Source organism: Odontesthes bonariensis, chromosome 6 (assembly GCF_027942865.1).
Source record: "Odontesthes bonariensis isolate fOdoBon6 chromosome 6, fOdoBon6.hap1, whole genome shotgun sequence".
Classification (NCBI taxonomy): domain Eukaryota; kingdom Metazoa; phylum Chordata; class Actinopteri; order Atheriniformes; family Atherinopsidae; genus Odontesthes; species Odontesthes bonariensis.
This window is the reverse complement of record NC_134511.1, coordinates 16,060,523-16,085,078: the sequence shown is the minus strand read 5'-3', so window position 1 is coordinate 16,085,078 and position 24,556 is coordinate 16,060,523. Positions and strand designations below refer to the sequence as shown.

The 24,556-nt window shown below is 41.3% G+C and overlaps 3 protein-coding genes across 4 annotated transcripts in view; 2 read left to right on the top strand and 1 right to left on the bottom strand.

Annotated features, from left to right (window-relative positions):
- gpat2 (glycerol-3-phosphate acyltransferase 2, mitochondrial) overlaps window positions 1-5,358 on the top strand; it is a 136,729-nt gene extending 131,371 nt beyond the window's left edge. The window contains exons 20-23 of the mRNA XM_075468988.1: window positions 73-193; window positions 468-536; window positions 900-955; window positions 4,767-5,358. Of these exons, the coding sequence (XP_075325103.1) occupies window positions 73-193; window positions 468-536; window positions 900-955; window positions 4,767-4,883 (363 nt within the window). The 3' untranslated portion in view covers window positions 4,884-5,358. The remainder of the gene's footprint in view (window positions 1-72; window positions 194-467; window positions 537-899; window positions 956-4,766) is intronic.
- Window positions 5,359-6,471: 1,113 nt separating this feature from the next.
- fahd2a (fumarylacetoacetate hydrolase domain containing 2A) lies at window positions 6,472-16,366 on the bottom strand. 2 transcript variants are annotated; one of them, XM_075467623.1, is made up of 8 exons: window positions 16,137-16,366; window positions 14,390-14,655; window positions 14,075-14,291; window positions 10,229-10,288; window positions 9,984-10,146; window positions 8,618-8,726; window positions 8,171-8,258; window positions 6,472-6,868 (listed from the first exon to the last, which is right to left on the bottom strand). In XM_075467623.1, exons 2-8 carry the CDS (start codon window positions 14,653-14,655, stop codon window positions 6,806-6,808), a joined length of 966 nt encoding a protein of 321 aa, XP_075323738.1. In that variant the 5' UTR covers window positions 16,137-16,366; the 3' UTR covers window positions 6,472-6,805. The 2 variants fall into 2 exon arrangements, with proteins under 2 accessions (XP_075323738.1, XP_075323737.1); XM_075467622.1 differs by lacking the exon at window positions 16,137-16,366 and adding an exon at window positions 16,012-16,125.
- Window positions 16,367-16,413: 47 nt separating this feature from the next.
- On the top strand, window positions 16,414-23,703 carry LOC142382117 (putative aminopeptidase W07G4.4). Its single transcript, XM_075467621.1, has 16 exons — window positions 16,414-16,518; window positions 17,452-17,493; window positions 17,602-17,692; window positions 18,047-18,195; window positions 18,518-18,626; window positions 19,026-19,153; window positions 19,247-19,346; window positions 19,460-19,535; window positions 19,640-19,725; window positions 21,064-21,168; window positions 21,447-21,522; window positions 21,606-21,724; window positions 21,809-21,892; window positions 22,002-22,059; window positions 22,963-23,144; window positions 23,246-23,703. Exons 1-16 carry the CDS (start codon window positions 16,508-16,510, stop codon window positions 23,381-23,383), a joined length of 1,554 nt encoding a protein of 517 aa, XP_075323736.1. The 5' UTR covers window positions 16,414-16,507; the 3' UTR covers window positions 23,384-23,703.
- Window positions 23,704-24,556: the final 853 nt, after the last annotated feature.

Genomic DNA, 24,556 nt, shown 5'->3' with positions numbered 1-24,556 from the left:
TTGCTTCACTCCCTCACTCACACCTTTACCATGTCTAACCTATTCTGCTGTGCTCGCTGCCTAATTTTATAGATAAGCCAGCCAAGTCAGTGTCCAGAGATGCTGTTCTTCCTCTGCAGCATGCTAGCTGGACATCTGAGGGCGCTGTGCTGGGCCGCTGCTGCACTGGACCTCATAGACACTCCTCTGGGTGGTAAGAGACTTTGCTTTAAAATTGACACATTTTTTGGAAAGTTTAGACAAAAAGAAAATGAGAGGGTGTTAGAGTTAATGTTCTCTTTTAAACCAATGTATTGGAGTCGTTCAGATTTTCTTACTTTCACCCTAAACTATCTGCAGTGACCGACTGAACCAGCAACAAATTTACAGCCTGGTAGCACATCACTGGAGCATGAACACTCCATCCACTATCTCGGCAGACACTTTGCTGGAGTAATGCCTTCATTTTCCTGTCTGTCTTGCTGCAGAAGCAGAGTTTGTGTCTCGGATACACTCCCACCTCTGTGATACAGCAAATCAGAAGAAACAGCACTATGGTGAGCTCGACCTGACATCTCTCTCCCCGAATACACGCACTCACACAAAGGTTTCTTTGTGCCATAACTTTAAAAGCCTGCCACCTTGTCTTTTCCCACTGATTCAGTGTGCGTTGTAACAAATCTGCACGGACTAAAGAGGAAACACAGAGCAGCTCCCACACTCACATCACATGCTCTCACATTGCTGAAATAACATATAAGACAGTGAGAATATACCCAAATGGCACCCCCCAATAATACATCTATAAAAATTACAGTCCCACTGGTAGTGGCTTTGTTCTGTTATCCCGACCTGGATTTCTATATTGGTTATCTGCCTGTTCTTTTGATTCATGTGTGCCTTTGTGCTGTATCTCACAGAGAGCTGCTCAGAGGAGGCAGCACACACTGCAGTTAGAACACTAATAGACCTCGGGGTGAGTGACAAACTGTGTGTGTCTGCGTGTGTGTTTATGTCAGTCTATTAAATCAGCTGAGAATTAGAGCTTCACTCAGGACAGTTCTTATAAGCAATATATTCTAGAGGCAGCAGCTTTGCACAAGCTTGTATTCAACCTGATTTTAATGCCGTAAAAATAGAAGCCAGCCATATCCAGTCACGTTGTTGGCAGAAATATTCAACCATAAAAGAATTCACGAGGCCGTGGACACAAGTTTTATTTATTATCCTGGTGTAGCGTAACAAAAGCTCCTCAAATGAAAATGGTTGTAATCAGGGATGTATTACTTTCAGTGCTTCATCTTTATTTTGAACAGTATTGTGTAGAAGTCTTGAGCCACCCCTCATTTCTTTATATTTTGCTTCCAAGGAGCCAGACTTTCATATCTTCTCAATTGGTCATGAGCAATAGTTCTCTGGGCTTTCTGAAGGTCTGTCAAAGTTTTTATTTTTTAACGTGTTTTTTTTTTTTGTTATTCAAGCTTCAAAAAATTTGCCTTTTGCAAAAACATATCATTTGATAGCACAGTTTGACAGACAAAAAGGTGGTATTTTCACACCAGCAAGATGATTCCCAAAGGGCTATGAGCCGAAACCTTGGCTTATCTCAGCGCAATGTGCAGTGTGATCTTAAAGGTATGAAGGAACTGGACAAGTGGAGGACAAAAGAAGAAGTAATAAGACTATCTACAGCAGATGAACAGTATCTCAAAGTGATATCCTGCAAAGAAAATAGGAAAAAATCCAGCGAAGACGGGACACAGAACCTGAGAAATGCATCTGGACCTTCAGTCGATCCATCTTCTGCTCACTGAAGCCTCATCAGAAAAGGTCTCCATGGAAGGCTGGCTGTAAAGAAGCCATTCTTAAGGAAGGGAAACGGGGAGAAAAGGCTGAGGTTTGCCAAATGACACAAGAAGTGGACTGAAGCAGTGTGGGATCATCTTGACAGAAACGGAACAAAAGGCAGCCGACATCCAAAGAAGAGCTTTGGGATGTCCTTCAAGGAGCCTGGAGAACTATTCCTGAAGACCACTTAAAGAAATGACAGAAAGCTCGTCTAAGAGAGGATAAAGTTGGTCGAAGCAAGTATTGACTTTCAAGTTAACTGGAATTGTTCCAGCACTGTTTTTGCCTCATAAACTGTTCACATTTGTGACCCGCTCTGGCGAAATGAGTCGGAAGTCGCAACGTTCTATTTTGAGGTACGGGCAGATAACGTGAAAAAACAATGGATTAAAAAAAATTTTTTTTTTTAGCTAATTTCAAAGAATAGACATTAAAAAACAATCTCCCAAAGTTGTATAGTCCATATAATTGAGGAAAGGCATGTAAATGACAATTCAAGTTGACTTGCAAGTTGTATTAAATGCGTTCAAATTTAACAGGTTGAACAAATTCATCGACTCCTCTCCCGTTAACGTCTACCTCTGAGGATTTCCCTTTACCTCTGAAACGTCTCTATCTCTGCTCACTTCATAAAACCAATCAAAATGCTTAAAAATGTACACACACAGTGAAACAAAGGCCCACAATAGGCGGGAAGTCACGTTTCGAGTGACTGGTGCACGCGATTGGTCCAGCCATCACTCCTGTCAAACTAGCTATCTGTGTTGGTGTAGCCTAAACTAATCGTAGAAAGTCTCTCAATATTCGTCATTGTCAAAAAAGTCATCGTCTTATTACAATATTAGTATCGTGTAGTACTGTAGTATAGTGTAGCGTGTTGATCTGTGTTTTTGTTTTAAAATGTCATTCGCTAAAGAAAGTAGAGTCGCAAAAGCTTTAAACTCTCGTGGCGTCCAATTTTAGCTCTGCTGCTGGACAGCAAGACTTGCTAGCGCTAGTTACGGATTTTTTTACTGAGGTGATATCTTCTGAAGAAGAAAATGACAGCGATGTCGAAGACTCGGATATGGAAAAGGAGCAAGAATTCGCCACTCATGTGGAAGATGACGATGAAGTCATTGAGCAACCTGTGACTGATATTAATGAGGTGACGAGGGCTATGTCGAGCTGTGGAGCAGTGTGTGTGGGAACAAAAATAAATATTTTCTAATCATTTGGGCTTCAGTCTGGTTTAATACCATTTTATATGTGTACAAATACCTTTGGTAAAATTAAGCTTTAAGATAAAGAGTTTATCCCCTTAAATTCACAGGATTTTGAAAGCTATCAACAAAAAAACGGGCAAAAAACTTTAAACGCGATTTTCTCAGGTTTTCAATCGTAAAAAAAGGGTGGAAGATCATAAATCAAATGGCCATATTTTGAAAACCATACAACGTATGACTTTGACTATGGTATCATTTTAAAGCTTATTTCCATTCCTTTCTTTTGATACCAAAATCTCAATTTTGACATTTGGGTCACTGTGACTCATTTTGCTGGATCAGGTCACATTTATGCTTTTACGTGTTTTATTGAAAGAAGTGAGTTTTGGCTCAAGACATTTGCACATTATCGAACCTTTTCAACTCTCTGCATTTATACGACAGCCATAGTTAAGATATTTTAGACAACTAGTCTATTTATTTATAATTAACCTCGTAACATTTAAACCTAATTACAGCTTGCCTTAGTATTAGTTATATAACTCTACAAAAAGGATGGATTCCCTGCCTTAGAAATACTTTCTGAATATAATTTTAGAAGAAATAATATTGTAAGGGTTCTCAGGATTTATTTGTAGTAAAAGTTTTTTTTTGTTTGTTTGTTTTACATAGAAAGTTTGAGGTTTGCTGAGTTGACTGAATGAAGTTATCTGCATTTTTGTCTGGACTCAGACATGTATGGAGAGTTATTTCTTAGAACTGCTTTCTTGTGTATTTCCTGTTTTTCTTGCGGGTGGTGCGATGGCCTGATATGAAAACACGCAGGACCTCACAGAAGCTTTGATTAGACCGCAAAGTCTGCATGTTTATTGTGAAGGATTATCACACGGTGGCACTTTCTCAACGTCTGGGAAAGTTTTTTTTTTTCATACAGTTGAAGGAAAATAGGTAGGAAATGGTTTGTTGTACAGATAAGAGTACAAGCATGTGTTGTCTCTGCCATCTGCAGATTCTGCAAACAGCAGCAGAAAATAATGAACTAGTATTGAACACTGGCATCTGGAGGGAAAATATCCACTGCAGAGGACAGACTGAAAAGATGCAATATTCTTTCTGAACATATCCTTCTATATATCTAAATTTCTGCTCGAATGAATAAGTAATTCAGCACCCAGCCTTTCAAATCAGTACACGATTGTTCCCTTCAGTTTCCTCTGCAGGTTTGGAGTCACTTCCTTTAAAAATAGAGCATCATTGACCCATATCCCTGGCAAGATCCCCTGTGGCAGTTGTTAAGTTTATTATCGAGGTTATTAGTTAGGACTGGTCGTTATCATCCTTGTCTTTACTGTCTGACTTTAATTCTGTCTGACATCAGAGGCGTGATGTCCAAGACCTACAGGTCAAATAGAGAGGAAATGTGCCTCTAACGTTGATGCAACTGTGAAAGAAGTTGGCCTCATTATTTCAGACCTGGCTCAGTGAATAGTAAGAGGTGGTTTTTTTTTATGTAACATCTTGAGCTTTGTTTTTCTTCTCCCCGTTTCAAGTGTGATGAGGGTTTTGTTTTCATCTCCTCTCTTTCTAGACTTTTAGATTGTGCAGAAACAGCGTACTTCTCGAGTTAAAACGCTGAGCCCTCACACTGTTCAAATAAAGGTTTTTAAAGAAAAAGCACTGTGGTCGCAGTGTCCTCTAACCTTGCTGTGTTTATGATCATTATTTTCAATTCAGGTCCTTTTGGAGGAGCGTCAGGCGGGAGGCATCTTCCTGGGTCTTAGTCCTTTGTTCCAGCTGTCAGAGAACAGGCAGAAACTGCACCGCTTCATCTCACAGTACCTTTACAATTAATGCGTTTAACTGTGCAGCGTGACTCAAGACCTTGACTCAGCTTTGTTCTGTTGGAGAAACTAACCTCATCTTCTTTCATTGTCAGGGAGCCTCAGTTCAGTTCAGTTGAAAAAAAGAACCCAAAGACACGCTGAAATAAGCATGTGTCTTAAGGTAATTGCATTTTTTATTTCTTCCACGAGGCATTGATTTTAAGTTCATCCCCAGTAATAGCATTAGCATAAAGCCGCAGGAGACGAGGATTATGAAGTCCCTGTAATCAGGTGAGGGCTGTTTGGCGATGCTGCCCAGCGCACCGTGTTCCGAAATGTTTTCTGTTTTGACGCTTTTGTTTGTTGCACCTGAAAATGTCAAGTTAAAGAATAATCCAACTGACTGTAAACAAGAGTTCTGACTTTGTCTTAAATTCAACTCATGTCCAAGAAACCTCTTTCCAGTTGTACATTAAATGTGCTTCTCTGCACACTGCTTATCATTTTCAGTGGCTCTCTTCCTGAATGTAGATCACTCTCTGCTGAGTCAGGGCTGGAAAGATTTTGACATGAACCGCTGGACATCACGAAGGCGAGACCGATCGATGCCTCACTTTGATGGGGACATTTCCTGCCAGGCATTAATATTTTGCTGTTTACAGCCCGACTGTTTGTACAGTTAACAGTGAGTGCAGCTCTTTCCACCTCCTGCACAAAATGAAGCCGCAGCAGCTCCGCTGTCATCAGCGACTGCAACACTTTACTGCCACCCAGTGTTCAAACTGAGGAAACCTGCAGATGGTTTTCACTGACCGTCACTATCACCCAAATCCATGTTGTGGGCTACATTTGAGACAGGTTTGGGTTTGAATAGTTTCAAAGCTAATCAATCTAAAATGTACTAAAACGGTCAGTGTGCTAATGAAGAAATCTGATGGTGTGTTGATGGATATTTTTCCCTAAAAAGGAAACAATATATGGTTTAAAAAAAAAATGTTTTTATGGTTAACAGCATCAAGAACACCTAATAGAAAAAAACCATTTCCTTGTAATGATTGTCTGGCCATAGGCCTTTACCTCTAGTGTCCTTTGAGTTTCAAGATTGCTTTCAGTCTTAAGTGAATGCAAACAAAATGTAGCTGAAAAACATTGTGGCAGTGACCGCTCTAATTTCCTCAATTTGTGTTCCTTTTTTATTTCATATTCAGCACAGCAGCTGCCTTTATCTTGGGGGTAATGAGCCAAATTCATCCACTCTAAACGTTTCACAAATCACTAGCGATTCAATGGTCAGACTCAATTACCAGATTCCACCTTAATAACGCCACAGAAAACGTAAACAGATTCATTCATTCTGAGAATTTCCATCAAGCTCTCCGTCAGTTAAATAAAGAGATGTCTGTGATTTCAGCAAGAAGAAAAACGAAGCACAGAGAAACACGAATCAAAGTAATTATTGGGAATTTTCCCAGAGGTAATATTCTAAGGGCAATTTCTGATCGTGGCCGATTTTAATGAAATTCTGCTACGAGGAAATCTGTCTTTTTATGAGAAAGTTTCTATGCGAGCTCTCTTTAGTTATTAAACATTTATATGAAATTCCTGAATATTAAACATGACTAGAATTGCTTTTTATTTTATTTTCAGCATGTTAAAATAAGTCAGGAGGTTCACAGTTTCTGCTGTATGGCACGAGTGGGTGGCTGCTGATGGACACTTTTACAGCTGGTGATCACCGACTCAGTGGTTGAGTCACTTAATTGCACAGTTTCATGTAGTAAAAATACCACATTTTCCCTGCTCACTATTACTGAAGTATCACATACAGCAGTTATCAAGCAATGTATATTTTCACTCATTAGCTGCTGCTTTTGGTGATTGTGAGAAGCCTGCGATCAGTAACGGGATTATTGAACAGCTGACATTCCTTCATAGAGTCTGGATCAGGGTTTAGACCACTCTGTTGATGATCGAGCCCAACTGGTCTATCTGGCACTCCACCACGTCTCCTTTCTGAAAGAAAAAAAAAAAAAACAAGCACCTCATTAAAATACGCATTTACTACTTTTAAATTGCTGCCTTATTATAGTGCCATTCAAAGGTCTGAGCACCCCTGATCAAAGCTTGAAGGTGACTATTTAACTGTCGGTGTGATGTTGGCTTTTAGAATTGGTTGCTACTTAACTCGCTCCATTTTTCCCTTTACCAGAAAATTGCCCCTCCTCCCCCCGCATGCAAAAGGATGTTCAATCCATTCCCAAAGTTGATGAAGAGTTGGTTTTTGCTGATTGCAACCTTGAAGTTCCGTTTTCATCATTTCACAGGACTCTACGTGTTTCTTTAGCAAACTAAAAATGACAAATTTTGAAGTAAGGACTCAGGAAAGGTCGTCTTTGATTTCTCCTTCTCGATGTTCTTATATACATACATGTGCCCATATGAGGAAGCAGTGAAACAGCGCACCAACTCTACAAAGTCTGCTGGATCTTCCTGAAGGTATTCAAGTAAAGGAGGAGCTTTGATTTGAATAATTTAAGCTCTTTGGGCATTAATATTGAGACTCCCGCGAAGCTACTTGAAGGTGTCCAGTGCTTCTTTTTTCTCATTTATCCACTCGAAAAATTCTTCAATACAAAAAAAACCCCAAAACATCTTAATTACAATGCTGAAAAGAAAATTTAAATGAACCTGAGTGACCAAAATTGACCTAATGTTTAATAAAAAAAAAAAAAAACAGTTCGACAGCTCGGCCACTTTAAATCTGTGCAGTAAAGAAAGTCAGATGAAGCATTTCTCCACAATTACAAAAGAAGAACAGATTTTTTTTTGGACTCATTAATGACCACGTCTTTTCTTCCGTAAACTTCCCCTAATTATTATGGTTATAACGCTCGAGCTCGACCATGTTGGGAGCGCAGCTGCTTTCAGAAAACTTTGGGTAATGGATCCAGACTGAAAGTCTTTTACTGAAGGCACTTTTCTTGGCGGTTTGTTTCAGATCACTTTTGTTGAAATGTAGAGCTCACCTTCGTCTGAAATCCTGAGTGGTCTTCAAATGCTTTCCCCCCAGCTTTGCTCCACATGCATCTTTTCCAACATCCTAATTAGACCCTGTCGCTGAGAAACATCTCCTCTGAATGATGCTGTAATCGCCATCTTTGCTTTGAGATACCGTTAATCAGCGTCTGGTTTCCTCCACTAATGCACCTCAGGATGCGTTACCAAGTAATTAAATCTTCGTTTCATCGGATCAGTTTGGGAGAACTTTCTGTTGGCTCTGTGTTCTAACTGATGTTTTCGTCGTGCATGAATCACCTTAAGAAATGCGGGTGGATTCCTGAACATGCCCACGCCTGGAGGAGTACCTGTCAGGAACACGTCTCCTGGAGTTAATGTCACAAACCTGAGGAGAAGAAGAAAAAAAACAGTGCGGCACAGCTAGAAAATGCTTGAGCTTTACAGCAGCATAATGATCAGAGCCTGAAATTTCAAACCAGATAAGAAAGGCTCCAGTTGATCATTTTTAAGCTCAGAGTCTGAGATCAACAATGATCATTCGATCGCATTCTGCTCCCTTTTTGTGTTCGTTTCTGACATGATTTGATTTTTAATTTTCCCTTAGTGGGAATTCAGCTGAAGTCGTGTTACTGAAGATGGGAGTTTTGCCTTTTTTTGTGTTAATTGGCAGTAAAACGGGCGGCGTCTGAGCAGTTCTCCCGCATTCACACAGTTCTCAGGATCACTTTCACTGAGTCGACTTACTTTGAGACCCATGCAACCAGCGCTGCTGTCTTAAAGATCATCTGATCGGTGTTGCTGCTCTGGACTGCGTCTCCATTAACCAGGCATCGGATGCCCAGATTGTGAGGATCTGGAAGAAAAATGTCACACGAAGAAGGGGAGACGATAGATTTGTTTGCAACTTTAAAAAATAGATGTCTTTATTTTACACTATCAGTGCTGAAAATGGTGCTGCTACCCTTTTAAAAATATAAATATATAATATAATAATAAATAAAAATATGTTGTTGGAAAATGACAAAGAATATGTCAAATATGGATAAGACCAAACAACACCAGTTCAATTTAAATTGAATATTTGAATCCACCCTATCCATTAAAAATCATTTCACCTTCCTTTACTAAAAGTCTAACCTTTTATTTAAGTGTTGCTTCACTTTTCTAAGGATGTTAAACAAGTGACACATGAGGCCGGGTCATGTGTTTCACAGTTTCGTTTTCAGTGGGATTTTTATCCATATATCATTCTAATGCTGGAACATTTCTCCTCTGCCAAGCTGTAGGACACTAAAATACAAGCTGTAAAGACAGCTCCCAGAGTGTGGGGCCATTAGATTAGAATCATCCTGTTGACAGCTTTTACATATCACCACACTTCCACGTCCATGCTTCACTCTCAGGACTTTGAATTCACTGTGGTGGTCCTGGCCAGGCTCATGCCAAACATGCTGGACCCCATCTGAGCTTTGAAATAAAAAAAATATCAGGCTTCCTGTTATGATTATAGTTTATTTTTCCAGTTTGGTGCCAAAAATCAAGCCAGCGTTTGTTTGTTTTCTTTCTTGGATGCCATCTATGGTGGCCAATGTTACAGTCTTCTGCACAGTAGGAGCTGCCACACAAACTGATTTCCATTAAGGACCTCTGTGCCACATCTGGAGCAAGTGAACATCAGACTTTTCAAAGTTAGATTGCACACCATTGATGAGGTCATTTTTAGGATGGCCATTTTTTTTTATTTATTTAAAGCCATGAAATGCCTGCATGGAAACACAGCTCAAAGGTCTAAAACAGACAGTTCTGGTGCTCACGGGTCATTTTACAACCACGCCCATGCAGCCACTGTTGTTGCGCTGTTTAAAATTTCTGTGATGACATTTCTTAGACCTAATTGCCTGACATATTCAGCTTAAAGTATACTGAGTATTCCAGCGTTGCCCTATCATCGTCTCGGTTTCGTAGACGTGCACTCAACCACACTTTTCACTAATTTGCAGCCTGTGTTAACTCAGTAAAGCTTCTCAGAAATTGGAGATAATTACATGATTCATCTGACTGATGTTAATTCCACCTGTCCGCCTCACACTTCCTTCTTCTTTCCTCTCACCGTTCACTGCATCAGTTGTTACTAAGGCAGGGCCGAGCGGACAGAAGCTGTCAAATGTCTTTCCCAACAGCCACTGCTTCCCGTTGCGCTTCATCTGCCAGTCGCGTGCGCTGACGTCATTGGCCACAGTGAACCCGGCCACGTAGGAGAGAGCCTCTTCTTCCTGACTCACAAATAGAGAATATAAATCGAGGCGGAGCAGATTCCTCACTAAAGCACGTCAGAGGTGGAGATGCGATGCTTACCTTGATGCGTTTTCCTCTCCGTCCAATCACAAAGGCCAGCTCCACCTCCCAGTCCACCTCCTTGGGTCAAACAGAAGCATCAAATGCGTGTCGCAACACTTAACTAACATTAAGCCAGCTTTAATTGGGTCGAGTTATGAAAACGGAAGTACACCCCAAGGGAGACTGATGGTTTTAACGTGTTTGAACAGCATTTACTGATGGATACCGCAAGGAAAACAAGAATTTTCTAATTTTTTTTTACAGAACGAAACATCTCATTAAGCTCAGTGTTACGCTTTGGCTCGTTCAGGTGGCACCATATGGATGAGAGCTAAAAACACCGACATGATGCAGAGATGGCGAGCTGCCCACTCCCTGAGTCCACCACTGCCTAATTCTGGATTGGAGGCTCTTTAACTGTTAGTGTGTAAAACATTGTTTTAGACCAATTCAATCCTCACGAGGGAAACAAAATCTTTGTCTCCTTCACAATCTCCAAATAAAGCTGTGTACCGTACAGGATGCGTGTTCATCTGCTGCAGATAAAATGGGGATCGGCAGTCCTCCGCCCACGAGTCTTTCTGTGAGCTAACTGACGTTTATGCTCGTTTACAATCCAACACTTCCTTTAAAACTTCTTTTTAACCTCTGCAGAGCGCCTTTTCTGATCTTGGAGAACAAATCATTCGGGAATGATTTCACAACTGAATTATATCCACCGTTTTGCTACATAATCGTGCCGCCATGAAACGCCAATTCAAAGAATTTAATTCAATCTTTCGGTCACTGGTTATACCTTGAAGGTGTGATGAATGCGGTTGAGCGTTTTTCTTCCATTGCGATTATTTCAGTTATGAAGATTCCTTTACCGTTTGTCCTTCGTTTGAACTTTGAGGTTGGGCACTGTTTGAAAAAGGACACTACAAGGGACAGAACAGGCTTTAAGGTCCTTAAGTGTCACAGCACAGAGATGCTGTATTGCTTCTCGATCTATGTGGTGGAGAGAGCAATCCGCTTTGAAGCATCATCAGAGCCAGTGACTGAACAAACTGATAAAGTAGGCTGGCTCTGTGCTGGGGACTGCCCTCCAGCTCCTGGGTCTGATTGTACAAAGAAGAATGCTGCATAAGTTGATTAACATATTGGAGAATACTGCCCACCCTATACATAACAGTGTTGAAACATCAGAGCATCTTCAGTCAGACTTCTTCAGCTCTGTTACAACAAAGACCAACACAGAAGGCCATTCCTGCTGGCAGCTGATTCTAACTGTTAAAAATTAAATAAATAAATACTGCAACAGTATGAATTTCCTTTGGGATTAATAAAGTATCCCCCCTCCCCATTATAGTTTCATGTGCTATTGGGATGTAAGCACTATTTCACATCAATGTAGCATCAAGACTCAGCGTGCCTTTTTAATATAATCATAAATATGATGATTCTGTCATTTTAACACACACTCTTTGTTCATTTTTTAGTTTCCTGATTTTTGCAGGACTTCTAAAATGTGTGAATCTTTTAAATGTTTGACTGATTAAAAGGCTTTCTTTTTTTTTTTTTGTCCATGTAAGGCTGACAGACACCAAAGTTCTCTGTTTGAATGTTCTTCGCCGTTTTGCTCATCGTCTGTGATGTCATGTGTGCGGGGACCCTGGGGTTTTTTTTTTAATTGGGCTGTGACTTTTTGTTTCCCTTTCTCTCTTCCTAAAATTGTGATTGAAAAAAACAAAAATGCTGGACAGTGCAACCGGGAAGGGAGGCAACTATTTATCAAATCATTGATTCATTCTTTTTTTTTTTTCCTCCAGACACTGGGCTGTGAACTGAAAAGAGCTTATGTTTAACTCACTAATCCTTTTATCAGCTTATATTTTTAACTCTTATTTGTTGTCTCCATTTTATTTTCCCCTCTAAAGCACTTTCGGTTGCATTTTTTTCTTTCAAAACAAAACAAAAAGTTGGCAGCTAGTTTCCAGTCCAGTTATAAGATGCTGCCAGTAAAACGAAGCGGTCTGCATCGATGGGAGAGGTGATGTGTCACCGTGCTGTTCATTCGCCAATTTAAAGGACTGATCTCCGTCAGTTTGTGGCCAATGGCTGCGAGCTGGCTGATAGATGTGTTACTGAGCTCATGTGGTGTGTTGTTAATACAGCAGCTTCAACACGAAACACTCGGCCCTCATCTCGACCTCTGCCGTCTGATCTCATCAAAGTCATGAGGGTGGGTTTTGGATTTTCTTCCAGAAACTTTATCTCCGCAGGGAGAAGAAGTACCGAGACATTCACAGGATTTACAGACCGACTATCACCCTATATTGACAGGATAAAACAAAACAGATCTCTCGTCCTGCTGAGTGCGACTGCTTTGACAAGAGTGATAAATGAATCAAAAGCTCTTAATGACCTTTCGATTCGGCCCAGCTGAAGATTTCAACAGGAGGACAAAAAAAACAAAGAAGTCTTGTGTCTCTCTGACACATCTACTTGCTGTTCGAACAGAGAACGGGGTGCCAAGTAACTGATCAATTAGGGGCTCTTAAGGACACGATCTGTACTTCATGCTCTCTGCAGCACATCACAAACCCACAGACAAAACCTTATTCTGCCCTCATTTGTTTCTCCAACACTGCTCCAACCTCCCGTGAAAGAGACAAATACATTTCATCAAATTCTTGAGAGTGGCTCAAACTGAATCCAACACATTTCAAATCATTATGAAGTAACGTTAATCAAGGGTCAATCAGTAGAATTGAGTCTGGGATAACAACTGAGTTTCTAAACCTGCTGATGTGAAGCTTCAGCTATCTGCCGTTGTACCACAGTGCCATCTAGTGGTCCAACATAATAAATACATATAACATGGCCTTTTAATGACGTTAAATGCTTAAGACCTCCACATAATGTGATGCAGGATGCTCAGTTTTATTGTATCCAACTCAGGAGTTACGGACGTGTTTTTACTCATTTATTTTCTCAATTTTTCAAATGTGTAATCACATGCATCCCCCTCATGTTTGATAGGGTACTGTGAAGAAATCCCTTCTTATACATCTTCTTTTATCATTTCCTTTAATCTAAGAGTGAAATCCAGGTTAGTTTAATTTTATACAATGTATTGTGAGAAAATAAATATTTTCTTGGACTGTAACACAAATTCACCAGGTCACAGCCAATTGTGGGACGGAATTATTTCCTTTCTTACTAAGGGACGATTAAATGTTTCCTGTGCTAAAGAAGGTAACAAATGAGGTACTGAGCCTCCTTTCCTTTCCTAAAGAGATTTAGAGAACTCAAACATCTCTTATCATGTCTGCCACTCAGATATTTCGGAGTCATTTTTACTGTTTTTGGACCAGCTTCTCCGTGTTTCCTCCCAAACGTAGCCATCCAGACTGTTTTAAAGTTGTTATTAACTGAGGTCGAATTGACTCTTGCTGTCTAACACATGATGTAGCTCAGCCTTTCCCAGTTTATCAGAAAATTCAGAGGAATAAAAATAAAACAAATTCATGGACAACTGCATTGTTTTCAAAATACCAAAAGCCATTTGTTTTTATGATATTTCTTAACTATTCCTGTGGAATATACACCTTTAGCTTTGGTCAAACAGTAACAGCTCGTGATGTTCCTAACTGATTGAAATGACCAGAAGTAAATGGCAGCCATGATCAGAGCTGCTTGGATTCTCTAAATGCTAAGTGGTCCCAGTTCTGATTTTATTTTGGATGCAGTAGACCATTCTATGCGTTACAGAGGGAGGTCGTGCCATCTTAAAATTCCCAACATCCACAACACTCAACTATTTTCATACAGTCATACTAAAAATTATACAGTTTGTATGTGAGGCTTGCTTTCTCTCACCTGGCTCTCTGAGGGCAGAGTAATGTCATCATATGGCCCAGTGATGGCGCTGGGGAACTTGCTGAAGATGATTGGCTCGTCGGGGATGGGGGCATTCTGCTCCAGACAGTGGTCCCTGTAGTTCATACCCACACACACCACTTTTTCAGGGGCCAAGATGGGGGACAGCAGCTGGATGTGCGTTCGATCCACCACACACTGACCGGACGCCAATGCCCTGAGGAAGGAAACAGGAATTTTACAAGCATTTAGCATAATAAGGACAAATGATGATTGTGACCAATGTGAGAAATTAGTATAAAATGTGTTTGAAACCTCCGTGCACACTCCAGCCCCTTGTCTCCCAGCTCCAGTAGTTCTCTCATTGTCGATGGCATGGAGGGGTCAAAGGCCTTTAGGTCCACCACACTCAGGCCCTCACCTTGCTCCACACCCACCCTGACGCCATCTCCATCACCCAGGCGGCGAAACTGCACCAGACGCATCGCTGCACCACTCAAGCCTCGCCGCTGTGTGGCTGCTGTTTTCTTCTGAGCGATTAAATTCCTGAAGGCACTAAAGGAGCGAAGAGGAAGTCTCATCTGTTGAAAAAGAGGAGGAAGGGGGAAAACAACAGGTGAGAAGCAGAGAACAAACAGAGGAGATAAACATTTCATTGGATTTTGTTTTTTGCTTTAGTTTCAGGTGGTTACAGCAAAACATTCAAGAGACAGTTTTCAGCTTCTAACAAATCTTTTTGTGTGTGTTTCCTGCAGAGCTATGTATTGTATATCTGTTAAATTTCTACCAACAGTTGACCACAACTTCAATGAGCTGATCGGTAAACTAAAATGTTAGAAGAAGAGCAAAGGCGCAAATCTCCAAAGTTAAGACGCTTGAATTGAATAGAAGAACTTTATTGTCCAGCCAGGGCATAAAATTTGTCTTTGATCTCACCTTTAAAAATAGATCCATAAATACAAAACCACAGAACATACATCGTGCTCATACTTGGCCCATCCCATGCGTACAGCCTACACTGTGTGGTTTGATATTACTTGTTTGTTTTTTGTTTTACCCCAAACTGCCTTTTAGGTAAAATAACCCTTGTATATCTTTTTTTTGCAATGGGTGCTCTTTAGTGCCACCCTGAAGGCACTAACTCAAATTCCTGATGAGGGGATTGTGTGTCATCTTTAATGATCCATTATGCTTTCCTCCGAACAGCAGTACAGTAAAGTTCATTTAAAGTCTTTTGCTGGTGGCCAACTATTTTTCCCTTGTTTTACAACCGAGTTCATTCTGTTTCCGTTTTAACATTTCAGGTGTCCGTATTCAAAACTAGAATGCTTCGTCTCGAGCTCACACAAACAGCCTTTGGCTGGCTTTCTTACATATTTCATCTACACTGCTTTGATGCTCAATGTCTTCCCAAATAGTGACAGTTTCCACAGTTTGGCAACAGTGTCAATGATGAAAGTGAATCTATTTGATTTAAAATGAGTTCCCTACTTTTACCCACATTAACTAGCAAACAGCTCGCCTTGCACCACTGCTCCAGTTTGGAATCATGAGCGTCATAATTATTGTCATCTTTGATCCAGTGTGTCAGGCCCCCCCAAATACAGTAGCCGCTGAAGAAGTACATGAATCTGCATTGAATTAAAAGCAAATAAATAAGTAATATCTTTACATGTCAATTGTGATTGCAGCAGAAAAGAGTCTTGCCAAACTCAGGTATTCATGTGATTAGGAAACTATTTGATAAGAATAATCAGTCAAGCTTGAGCAACATGTGTTCTGAACCACATGTGAACCTGAACCTAAACTAGTTGCAAAGAAGACAGTCCCAAAATGGTGTCTATGCAAACAATGTCACTGTCAGCATATCTGTCACAACTCTCTTCACATTATAAATCTTAACCACAGTGTGCCAGTAGCTGCAAAACTTAACCTACCTGCTGCTCGCAGTTTATCTGTAGATTAACGAACTGGCAAGAGGAATGTTCCCCTGCAACATATCAACCAACAGTGGCACCTGATCACCTACCCCGCCCTTTGGACTTTACTTGTCAATACTCACCCCTGTGAATCGGTTCTGCTCTGAAAATGCTACATTTAACTACTTCCGGTTAGCGTTTGTAATCCGTACGGTCACTCTAGTTAAAAGTGAGATACATGTCACAAACGACAACATATTATAATAGTATTATTATGAAGTACATAATCCAATAGCTGCTTTATTTTTATTGTAATCATCTTAACGCCGCCTCTCGCATTTAATACTGTAACATTTTTTTTAAACTACAACTCCCTACATTGCCCTTATATGTAACAGAAGCTTTAGGTTAGCGGATCACGTGATCGGGTGTGACGCCGTAAAGGGAAGGAACGGTTGTGCCCGGTTATCTGCTGTCTCTTTTACCCCGAAGACACCGGAGGAGAGGAACAACGATGTGCACCAGGTGGGATTAAAGGTTTTGCTTAATTGTAAGCGATTGATTGTTGTCAGGGATGAAAGGTTGTCTCACGTGCAGCTTTCCGCTAGCTGAGATTGTTATGCTAATAAATAACAACCAAAGAGTCCTGATAAGGTTTTACTTTTTTCCATTGTCTTAATTGCTACTTTGTCCCGTGTCTTGTTTTCTTTAATTGGGTTACTTTCTGTATCTTGCTCTGCAGCCAACTCGGCACTTTTAGTTTTTCATAGATCAAAGTGGGAGAATCTGATCTCCCTTTTGTTGTTTTCAGAGGTTTATACAAGTCTGGATTCAGTTTCCAGTACAAGAGTGCAGTCATTTTTGCTGAGACGACACTTTAGATTTTGTGTCATATGATTCCCAAAGCGCCTGCCTGTTGGGGTAACTAATCTGCTTTATTGTCAAATATCTCCTTCAGACCGAGGTGACTGCTGTCTCAATCCTGCTCCACCAACAGACTGAAAAACTCTTTTGTTCCTCTGGCCATCAGGCTGTACAACAGCTCTCAGTGATGACACTTCTGAATTTCACTGATCACTTTATATTTTATATTCTTAAACAGTTTTTTAAATTCTTAGATTGTTTTTAAAGTGTTTATTCTTGTATAAACATTTTTATTGCTTTATTATGTCTGCTACTGGATGCTTGAATTTCCTTCGGGATCAATAAAGTATCTATCTATCTAAAGTGCGAACAAAGCCCAGGCGCAGAGATTTTTGCCTCAACCTCACCTCAGACTTTGAAGTTGTTCAAAATTCTTTCTAAGCTGTAGATCTCAAAGGTCTCGCAGGTCGTATACTTGTTATCATTAACCTATATTTCTAAGTCAGAGATAAAGAGTCTGGTTTCGTCACTCGAGCTGGGGGATGCAGTCAACTGTTTGTTAAACATTGTTGCTGACACTTCACTTTGTTTCAGCGTCCAACCCACCGAGTGGACTACTGATCTCAAGAACCAGAAGTGAGTATTAAGAGGAAACCTGCTCCTACTCTGTAGCTGTCAGTTTGTGGGTGCGTTGTTTTCTTTGCATATAGTCACGTTAGGTGATTGCTCTTGTCTTCTTTCTAGCTTTGATGGCATCATATTAGTGACCCAGAGCCATGACACCCTGCCCCCCGAGCTCGAGTGTCTGAAAGCCCCCCTGGAGGACTACAGCTCTGTAAGTGTCTGCTCTTGTGCAACAAATCAAGCACTCATATTCCAACTTTAAATTTAGTTTTACTTCTGCTTTTTTTTTTTCCCCCTTAAAATATCAAGTGTGAAGTCTATCAGTAAAAATGTGTGCATTTGTTGGACATGTAGGCTGTAGTTTTGAAGAAAGATGTTTTAAAGATTGTGTAAAATGTCTATCATTTGTAATAGTTTTTTTTTTTATATATGTATTTTTAGAAATGTGCATCGACTCATCAAATAGACATTTCCTCATCGTAACGGCATTAAAGGACTTGAACGTGATGGTGCTGGTGCTCTTTGGTGATGTTGTCTTGGTTTGTGATGATGCGTTACCATCTAGGTGGACAGTGGTCTGGGGGATGAGGTGGTGGTCCTCAAGGTTCCTGGTCTCCCTGGTAACCGGCTGGTGTTTTCCTCCACCGGCCCTGTAAATCGCGACTACGATGACATCAGACGTTTTAACGATGCAGCAGTCAACGGCATGAAGCGGTCCGTGAACAGAGGCTGATTATTTTCCCTCCCTCTGTCAGGGATGTCCAAATCCCTGGCGGTCCTCCAGGGCCGCCGTCCTGCAGGTTTCGGATGTTTTCCTGCCTCAACACACCTGATTCAGATTAAATGGATCTCTTCAAAAGATTGTTGCGTTCTGCACAAGCCCGCTAAAGATGCATTGATTTGAATCGGGTGTGTTGAAGCACGGGAAACATCTAAAACCTGCAGGACGGAGGCCTTGGAGGACCAGATGTGTACATCCCATCTGTCTTTCATAGCTGTTTAACATCCAGCTTTCTTTGCTGCTTTGTCCTTTCAGGGCCTTGAAAGCCGGCATGCAGCGCCCCCTGCTGGTGTGCCCTCCACACAAGGACTATAAGAACAGCACCTTGGTGGCTGCTCTGGGGAGCCTTCATGCTCTCTACATGGTAAGAAAATATTCTCTTGTGAAGAAAAGTTGGGCATCGTGGTTATGTTGCAGGAAATATAAGATTTACAGGATATTACAAAAAAAAAAGTTTGGATGTGTCATTTTCCGCTGCATCAATTTTAGCATCATATTGTATTTTTATTAGGTTTAGTCCCCCAAATTCAGCCACCATTGAAGCTGACAGGGATGCATTTTTATGAGAATAGCACAGTTTAAAATAAGCTCATTTTAGCCAGTTTATCAGTGTGGTTCTTTGGTTGGTTGGTAGAATCGAATGTATTCTTGGGATTACTCCAGAAACATTTTAAAGGCTCACACTAAACATAGTTGCATGAATCAGATACAGTCTGTGTGTGTTTTCAACACAACTTTCACTTCATATTTTCTCCCTCAAAAGCCGCTTGAAGTCCGAGAGGCAAAGATCAAATCCTCCGACTACAAAGTGTGTGTTCTGGGGCTGTGGGCAAAGCAGGAGGCTCAGGGAAGGAGGCTGGTGGAGCTGACGAATGCTCTGGAGAGTGGGAGGTGAGTCAAATCCTGTACTTCACCTCACTCCCCAAATTTTCTCTCGTGACGTTGTTCAGTCGCTCACTGGACGTCTTTGTTTCCGCTCCTCAGACTGGCCTGTCGTGACATTGGCGGCTCAGACCCCGAACGTATGGCTGCTCCTCGTGTGGCCGAGTACGTCCAGGAGCTGTTCAAAAACAGCCCTGTAAACGTAAGGAGGGATACTGTATCCTGTTTGCAAACGGAGAGAGAAAAACCAAATGTAGAAGCACTTGGTTCTTTAGTTGCTTTTTAAGCCACAGGTCTGTGTGTTTTCACTTCCAGGTGGAAGTGGTGGGCAACCTGAAGACTCTGGAGAAAGAGTATCCTTGTCTGGCTGCAGTCAACCGCTGTGCCAACTGTAAGACAACATCTTGTTGTCCCAAACACAAATTTCCAATGCTGCCAAAGGTTGTTTCTGAAAAAAAAAATGTCATATTCATTGATTGTTTCCTCCTCCTTCAGGTGTACCTCGTCATCAGGCCCGAGTCATAAAGCTGCAGTACTGTGGAGAGGGACCGATCCAAAAGACCCTCATGTTGGTGGGAAAGGTAGGTGTGGGAGCCACATGCGTAAGTTGTGTTATGTTCATACATGTGCTGGTGTGTGCACACTTTGCTGGCTCTGGGGTGATGGCTGATTCACTTTGGGCGTGTACTCCGCGGTTATAAACGGTTGCACATACCTGTTCACCTCACCTGACATTGATGATTGCAGGGGTGGGGTGAGCTCAGGAGTGAAATGCTCTGCCGACCATAAACGGCAATGAAGTGTAAGTCACGCATAATGTTTCTTTTTGTTTGTGCAGTTTCCTTTGCACACGTGGAGGCAACTGCATTGAAGTCTATTGGGCTATGCTGTGAAATGTGGAAAGAAGTTCCATCCCTCTGCATGTCATCAGTTATCTAACATGTTGAGCTTACGAAGGAGGAAACATCGGTCAGTTAGCTGCAATGTCTAGTCAACAGAAAACTTTCAGTAGGAAGTGTCAACATGGAAAAGTTGGTTCATACTGGATTCCAGGGGTCCTTTTAGAATACTTGGAAGGAGACGCAGTGTGTGTGTGTGTGTGTGTGTGTGTGTGTGTGTGTGTGTGTGTGTGTGTATCGACGCTATTAGAGCGCATCAATAAAAACATCCATTCATCACCAGCTTCGCTTCGGTCATTACAGCCCTTGGAATGTGACGTATGGCCATACTATACACGAAACAGGCTTCATCATAAATTAAACTATTACCCCTGGTAAGCTTTAGCAGTACAACCAGAGCGGGTGTTTTTATTGATTTTTGTTTTAAGTTTTTATTGGTGAAGGAAGGAATATTCACCAAGGATGGTTGTTTAGTCGCTCCTTGGTAAGCAGTTTAGAGAGGACCATAGAGTGGTCGTTTAGCCTGTTGGATGAATATCTCTTTGTGTATTGAAGCTTTCTTCTCATCAAAGTGGACGTCATTCTCTTAAAAAAGGGATTATGTTCAAGGGGCTGTATGAGTTGGATTTTGCGTTACGTTTGATATTTTATGTTCAAGTACTGACATAAATGCAAAAGATGAACTAAAAAGACGAGCAAAGCTTACTGCCAAGGCCTGGAAAATAAAAGTGAAAGGCTTCAGTCAGAACAAAAGTTACTGAAATCAAAGGTGTCATAAAGGTAATAGAAGCGCTTAGGCAGAATGAAGGTATTGCTTCTACAATTCAGTCTTAATTTGTGTGAGGATGTCAGTCAGCTCTGAGTCTGATTCCTTTGCTCCCACTGCAAGAACAAAAGAAACAGAAATGAGATGAAGAAACTTTAGATCGATTAGGAATAAATTTGAGGAAGGAATGTTAACACGTGTTGCATGTGTAACTACTTTGTAAACCGAGTTCGGTTCTTTTGTGATGATTTCAGGGCATCACCTACGACACCGGTGGAGCAGACATCAAGGCTGGCGGCATCATGGCTGGGATGCACAGGGACAAGTGTGGAGCTGCTGCTGTTGCTGGATTCTTCCAGGTAACTGACCCACACGCCTGAATAATAATCCTTAAGGAAAAGCCTCATACTTGGACTACAAATTCAACACTTGTGAGTCATCTGGACAGAAACACTGGATGACTCAGACGTGGACGCTCCTGAGGCATGATAAACCAAAAAAAAGCTTATTTTGTGCAAAGAGAGGAATGTTTTTCTCTTTGCAGATTGGGAATTTTATTCAGAATAGTTCACCTTGACGTTTTAACATTGATTTTTCAGATGACGCTCACCTCTCACCCCCCTCTCTTGCTGTATAGATTTTAGCCTATTTGAAGCCAAAACATCTGAAGGTTGTCGGCTCGATGGCCATGGTGAGGAACAGCGTGGGCGCAGGTGAGTTTGGAACTCCTCATATCTGTCTCTCAGAGCGATCTGTGTTTTTGTGCCTCCTCTCAGCTGCTCTTGTGTTTTCTTAGATTGCTATGTGGCAGATGAACTGGTGGTTTCCCGTGCGGGTCGTCGAGTGAGAGTGGGAAACACTGATGCGGAGGGGCGTATGGTGATGGTGGATCTGCTCTGTGAGATGAAGGAGAAGGTCAGCATCAACTTATTAAAATCACTTCTGGACTGATTGGTCCTCATTTTGCATCCCTTTTTGAGTGTGACTATCTCTTTCCAGGCAATGAATGAGATGAATCCTCAGCTGTTTACCATTGCAACTCTGACCGGCCACGCCATCAGAGCCATGGGACCCGACTACTCCGTGAGTCCTGCTGAAATACCAACTTAAACTCACTGACCAGAGACAATTAAAGATCTACAGTTCATAATTGAATCCTCCCATAAGAACAGTTCCAAACTTCTCATTGTAGATCATCATGGACAACGGGCCGGCCCATCGCAGCGGGAACGCCGCTCAGTGGCAGAAAGGTGAGACGCAGTTTGTGGATCAATTTGAACATCTTTCTGTTCATCTCGGTTGTAGTTTAACCAGAGCTGGAGCAGTTAATGCAGTAACTGATGTTCATTGTTTGAAGCTTTTTATTTGTTTTATTGACAAGTGAATTCAAACATTTGCAGCTTTCTTCTTTCAGTCAGTTTGATATGATTATTAATGACGTGCATTGTCTGTAAAGCTAAAGCAGAGTCGGTAAATAGAACTTTACTCTACGTCTGTACTATTTCACAGCATCTGGTGACGCACACGCTGCCTTCACCGGCACTGTTGTTAGCTTCATTATTCATAACCAACTTTAGGTTTCTTTTTCCAGAACCCAGTCACTTGTTTTGGGCAACTTTTCCTTGATTCGGGTTGCTTGTTTCTGTCACAAGACCTGGCAACGCAACCGCTCCAGCAGCAGAATCGGTGCTATAATAATACCCTTTTTGGACAAGGGGGAAGTGTCAGTTATGACCCATATTATCAGAGATAAGAATCTACTGAAACAAAGACACTGGGTGGGCACAAATCTCCCGGTTGCACAGTGAGACATAATGCGAGTGCGACTTATTTATCGAACTGTGATCCGTGACATGTCCATGACATAAAAGGAGTATTCTCTTAATTAGAATAAGGTGAATTTGTTATATTCATTTAGTAGACACATCGTTTCCCAAAGAAACTTCTAAGTGAGAAATGCAATGTGGGTTTCAGCATCATAGAGTGGGGGAAGGTAGGAGTCGAACCAATGAGCTTCCGTGTGGTACAGCCTCCATGAATATTGTCGGACTGTAAACGTGCATGTACACGTAGCCCATGCTTAATTTCCACCACATTCCTCTTTTAGTAGTTCAGTGCCTCCGGAATAAAATAAGTGATCTCCTTTCTCGCAGCTGGAGAGGTGTTGGGAGATTTGTTTGAGGTGTCCAGTATCAGGAGAGAGGACTACGAGTTCCACAAGGGCAAGTCCGAGTACGAGGACATTCTGCAGTGCAACAACCTGCCGTCCACAGCTACGCCCCGAGGACATCAGACCCCTGCGGCGTTCCTCATCATGGCATCGGGCCTCGAAAAGGTGCTCGCACACTGTCAGATTGTTTCTGCTGCGTGTTTACAATGGGGAGGGAGTGCGATGATTAATCTGTGTCGTTTCCTTATCCTGAATTTTCACCACAGCATGGTGTGGACTCCAACCGCCCTCTGCCGTACTCCCACATCGATATCGCTGGGTCCAGTGGTCCTTTCCCTGGTGTTCCAACCGGAGCCCCCATCATTGCCATGGCAGCCAACTACATCCTCTCAGATAGTCTCTAAATAAATAGCATAAAAAGACTCATTTCTAAATGTCTGCAAGTATAAGTGAAATACTTGCCACAACAAAGTAATACCGTCACTTATTAATGCCTCCAACTCCTTTTCTGTCAGACTTTCTTTTGTAAGATTCTAAATCAAGTGTCAAACAAGCCTGTTTGTTGGTCTGAATCAGTAAACTCTCAGGGCTTAAATCACTCAATTGGAAATAATACCCAACTACGTGTGTGTGCGACAGACTGGGGACATGGTTGTGTGATTTTTACGAGGCTGTGGGTCTGTCAGAGTACTGCTCTTTGATCAATAAAAACAATTTACAGTCACTCGGTTGTCTCAACATAGCTTTTTTTTCACACTAAAGTGTTAAAAGGAAAAAGTGTCTGTTTTAAAAGCTTTTTTACAAACCTAATCAACTTTGGATGAAAGTGTCTGCTAAATCAACACAATAGTCACCCACAACAGATTTCTTTTGTATGAGGCAGTTTGTTGGTAAAACTGACTTCAGGTTAGGATAACTTAGCAAACACGTAGAACTCAGAGCTTCAGCAGTTAGTTTTGTAATTGTTTTCATCACTGTATAAGCAGAAATGGCTGTTTTCACTTCTTAATTACGGTTATTTGCTGCTTGCCTTTTATCACACATGCACATGAATGGAATATATTTGGATTTAAGCCTGTTGGTTGCACAAAACCAGATCCCACAGTGTAAAATCTGGTCAATCATGCCAGGAACCACCAGTAATGTTCCTCTCACTCAAAGCACGATACAACTTCTTAACCTGATTATAATCACCCTGAATTTCTGATATAACAGAAATGTCCCACAGTGGAAACCTCATGTAAACGAACAGAACCTTTGCATTAATTAGCCTTGTACAGTATGAGTTACATGTGGGCAGATAGGAAAACAAACTCTGAACATGAGATATGTGTAGAAACCAAATCAGTTGAGATAATTAATCTTTTGAAATCAAATCTGTTATAATTTTTCTGTTTGTCACATTCCACATCTAAACACCTTGTGATGGATGACTGAGAATAATGTGGGTGATGAGGAAGGAATCTGAGGTTTAGCATTTGAATAAAAGCATTAACATGACATTGTTTCCCCCCCTCCTATGCTCCAGCTTTGTGAACTACTTAAAGCAAACGTTAACCAGTCCACAAATTGTTTTG

Coding starts and splice junctions, on each gene's coding strand:
- LOC142382117 (XM_075467621.1), top strand. Junction 19,726..21,063: donor CCCTCATGTTGGTGGGAAAG/GTAGGTGTGGGA, acceptor TGATGATTTCAG/GGCATCACCTACGACACCGG. Junction 22,060..22,962: donor CGCCGCTCAGTGGCAGAAAG/GTGAGACGCAGT, acceptor CCTTTCTCGCAG/CTGGAGAGGTGTTGGGAGAT.
- fahd2a (XM_075467623.1), bottom strand. CDS start 14,655: ATGAGACTTCCTCTTCGCTCCTTTAGTGCCTTCAGGAATTTAATCGCT. Junction 10,289..14,074: donor CTCTGCCCTCAGAGAGCCAG/GTGAGAGAAAGC, acceptor GTTTGACCCAAG/GAGGTGGACTGGGAGGTGGA. Junction 8,727..9,983: donor AACAACTGATGCAGTGAACG/GTGAGAGGAAAG, acceptor TTTTTCTTCCAG/ATCCTCACAATCTGGGCATC.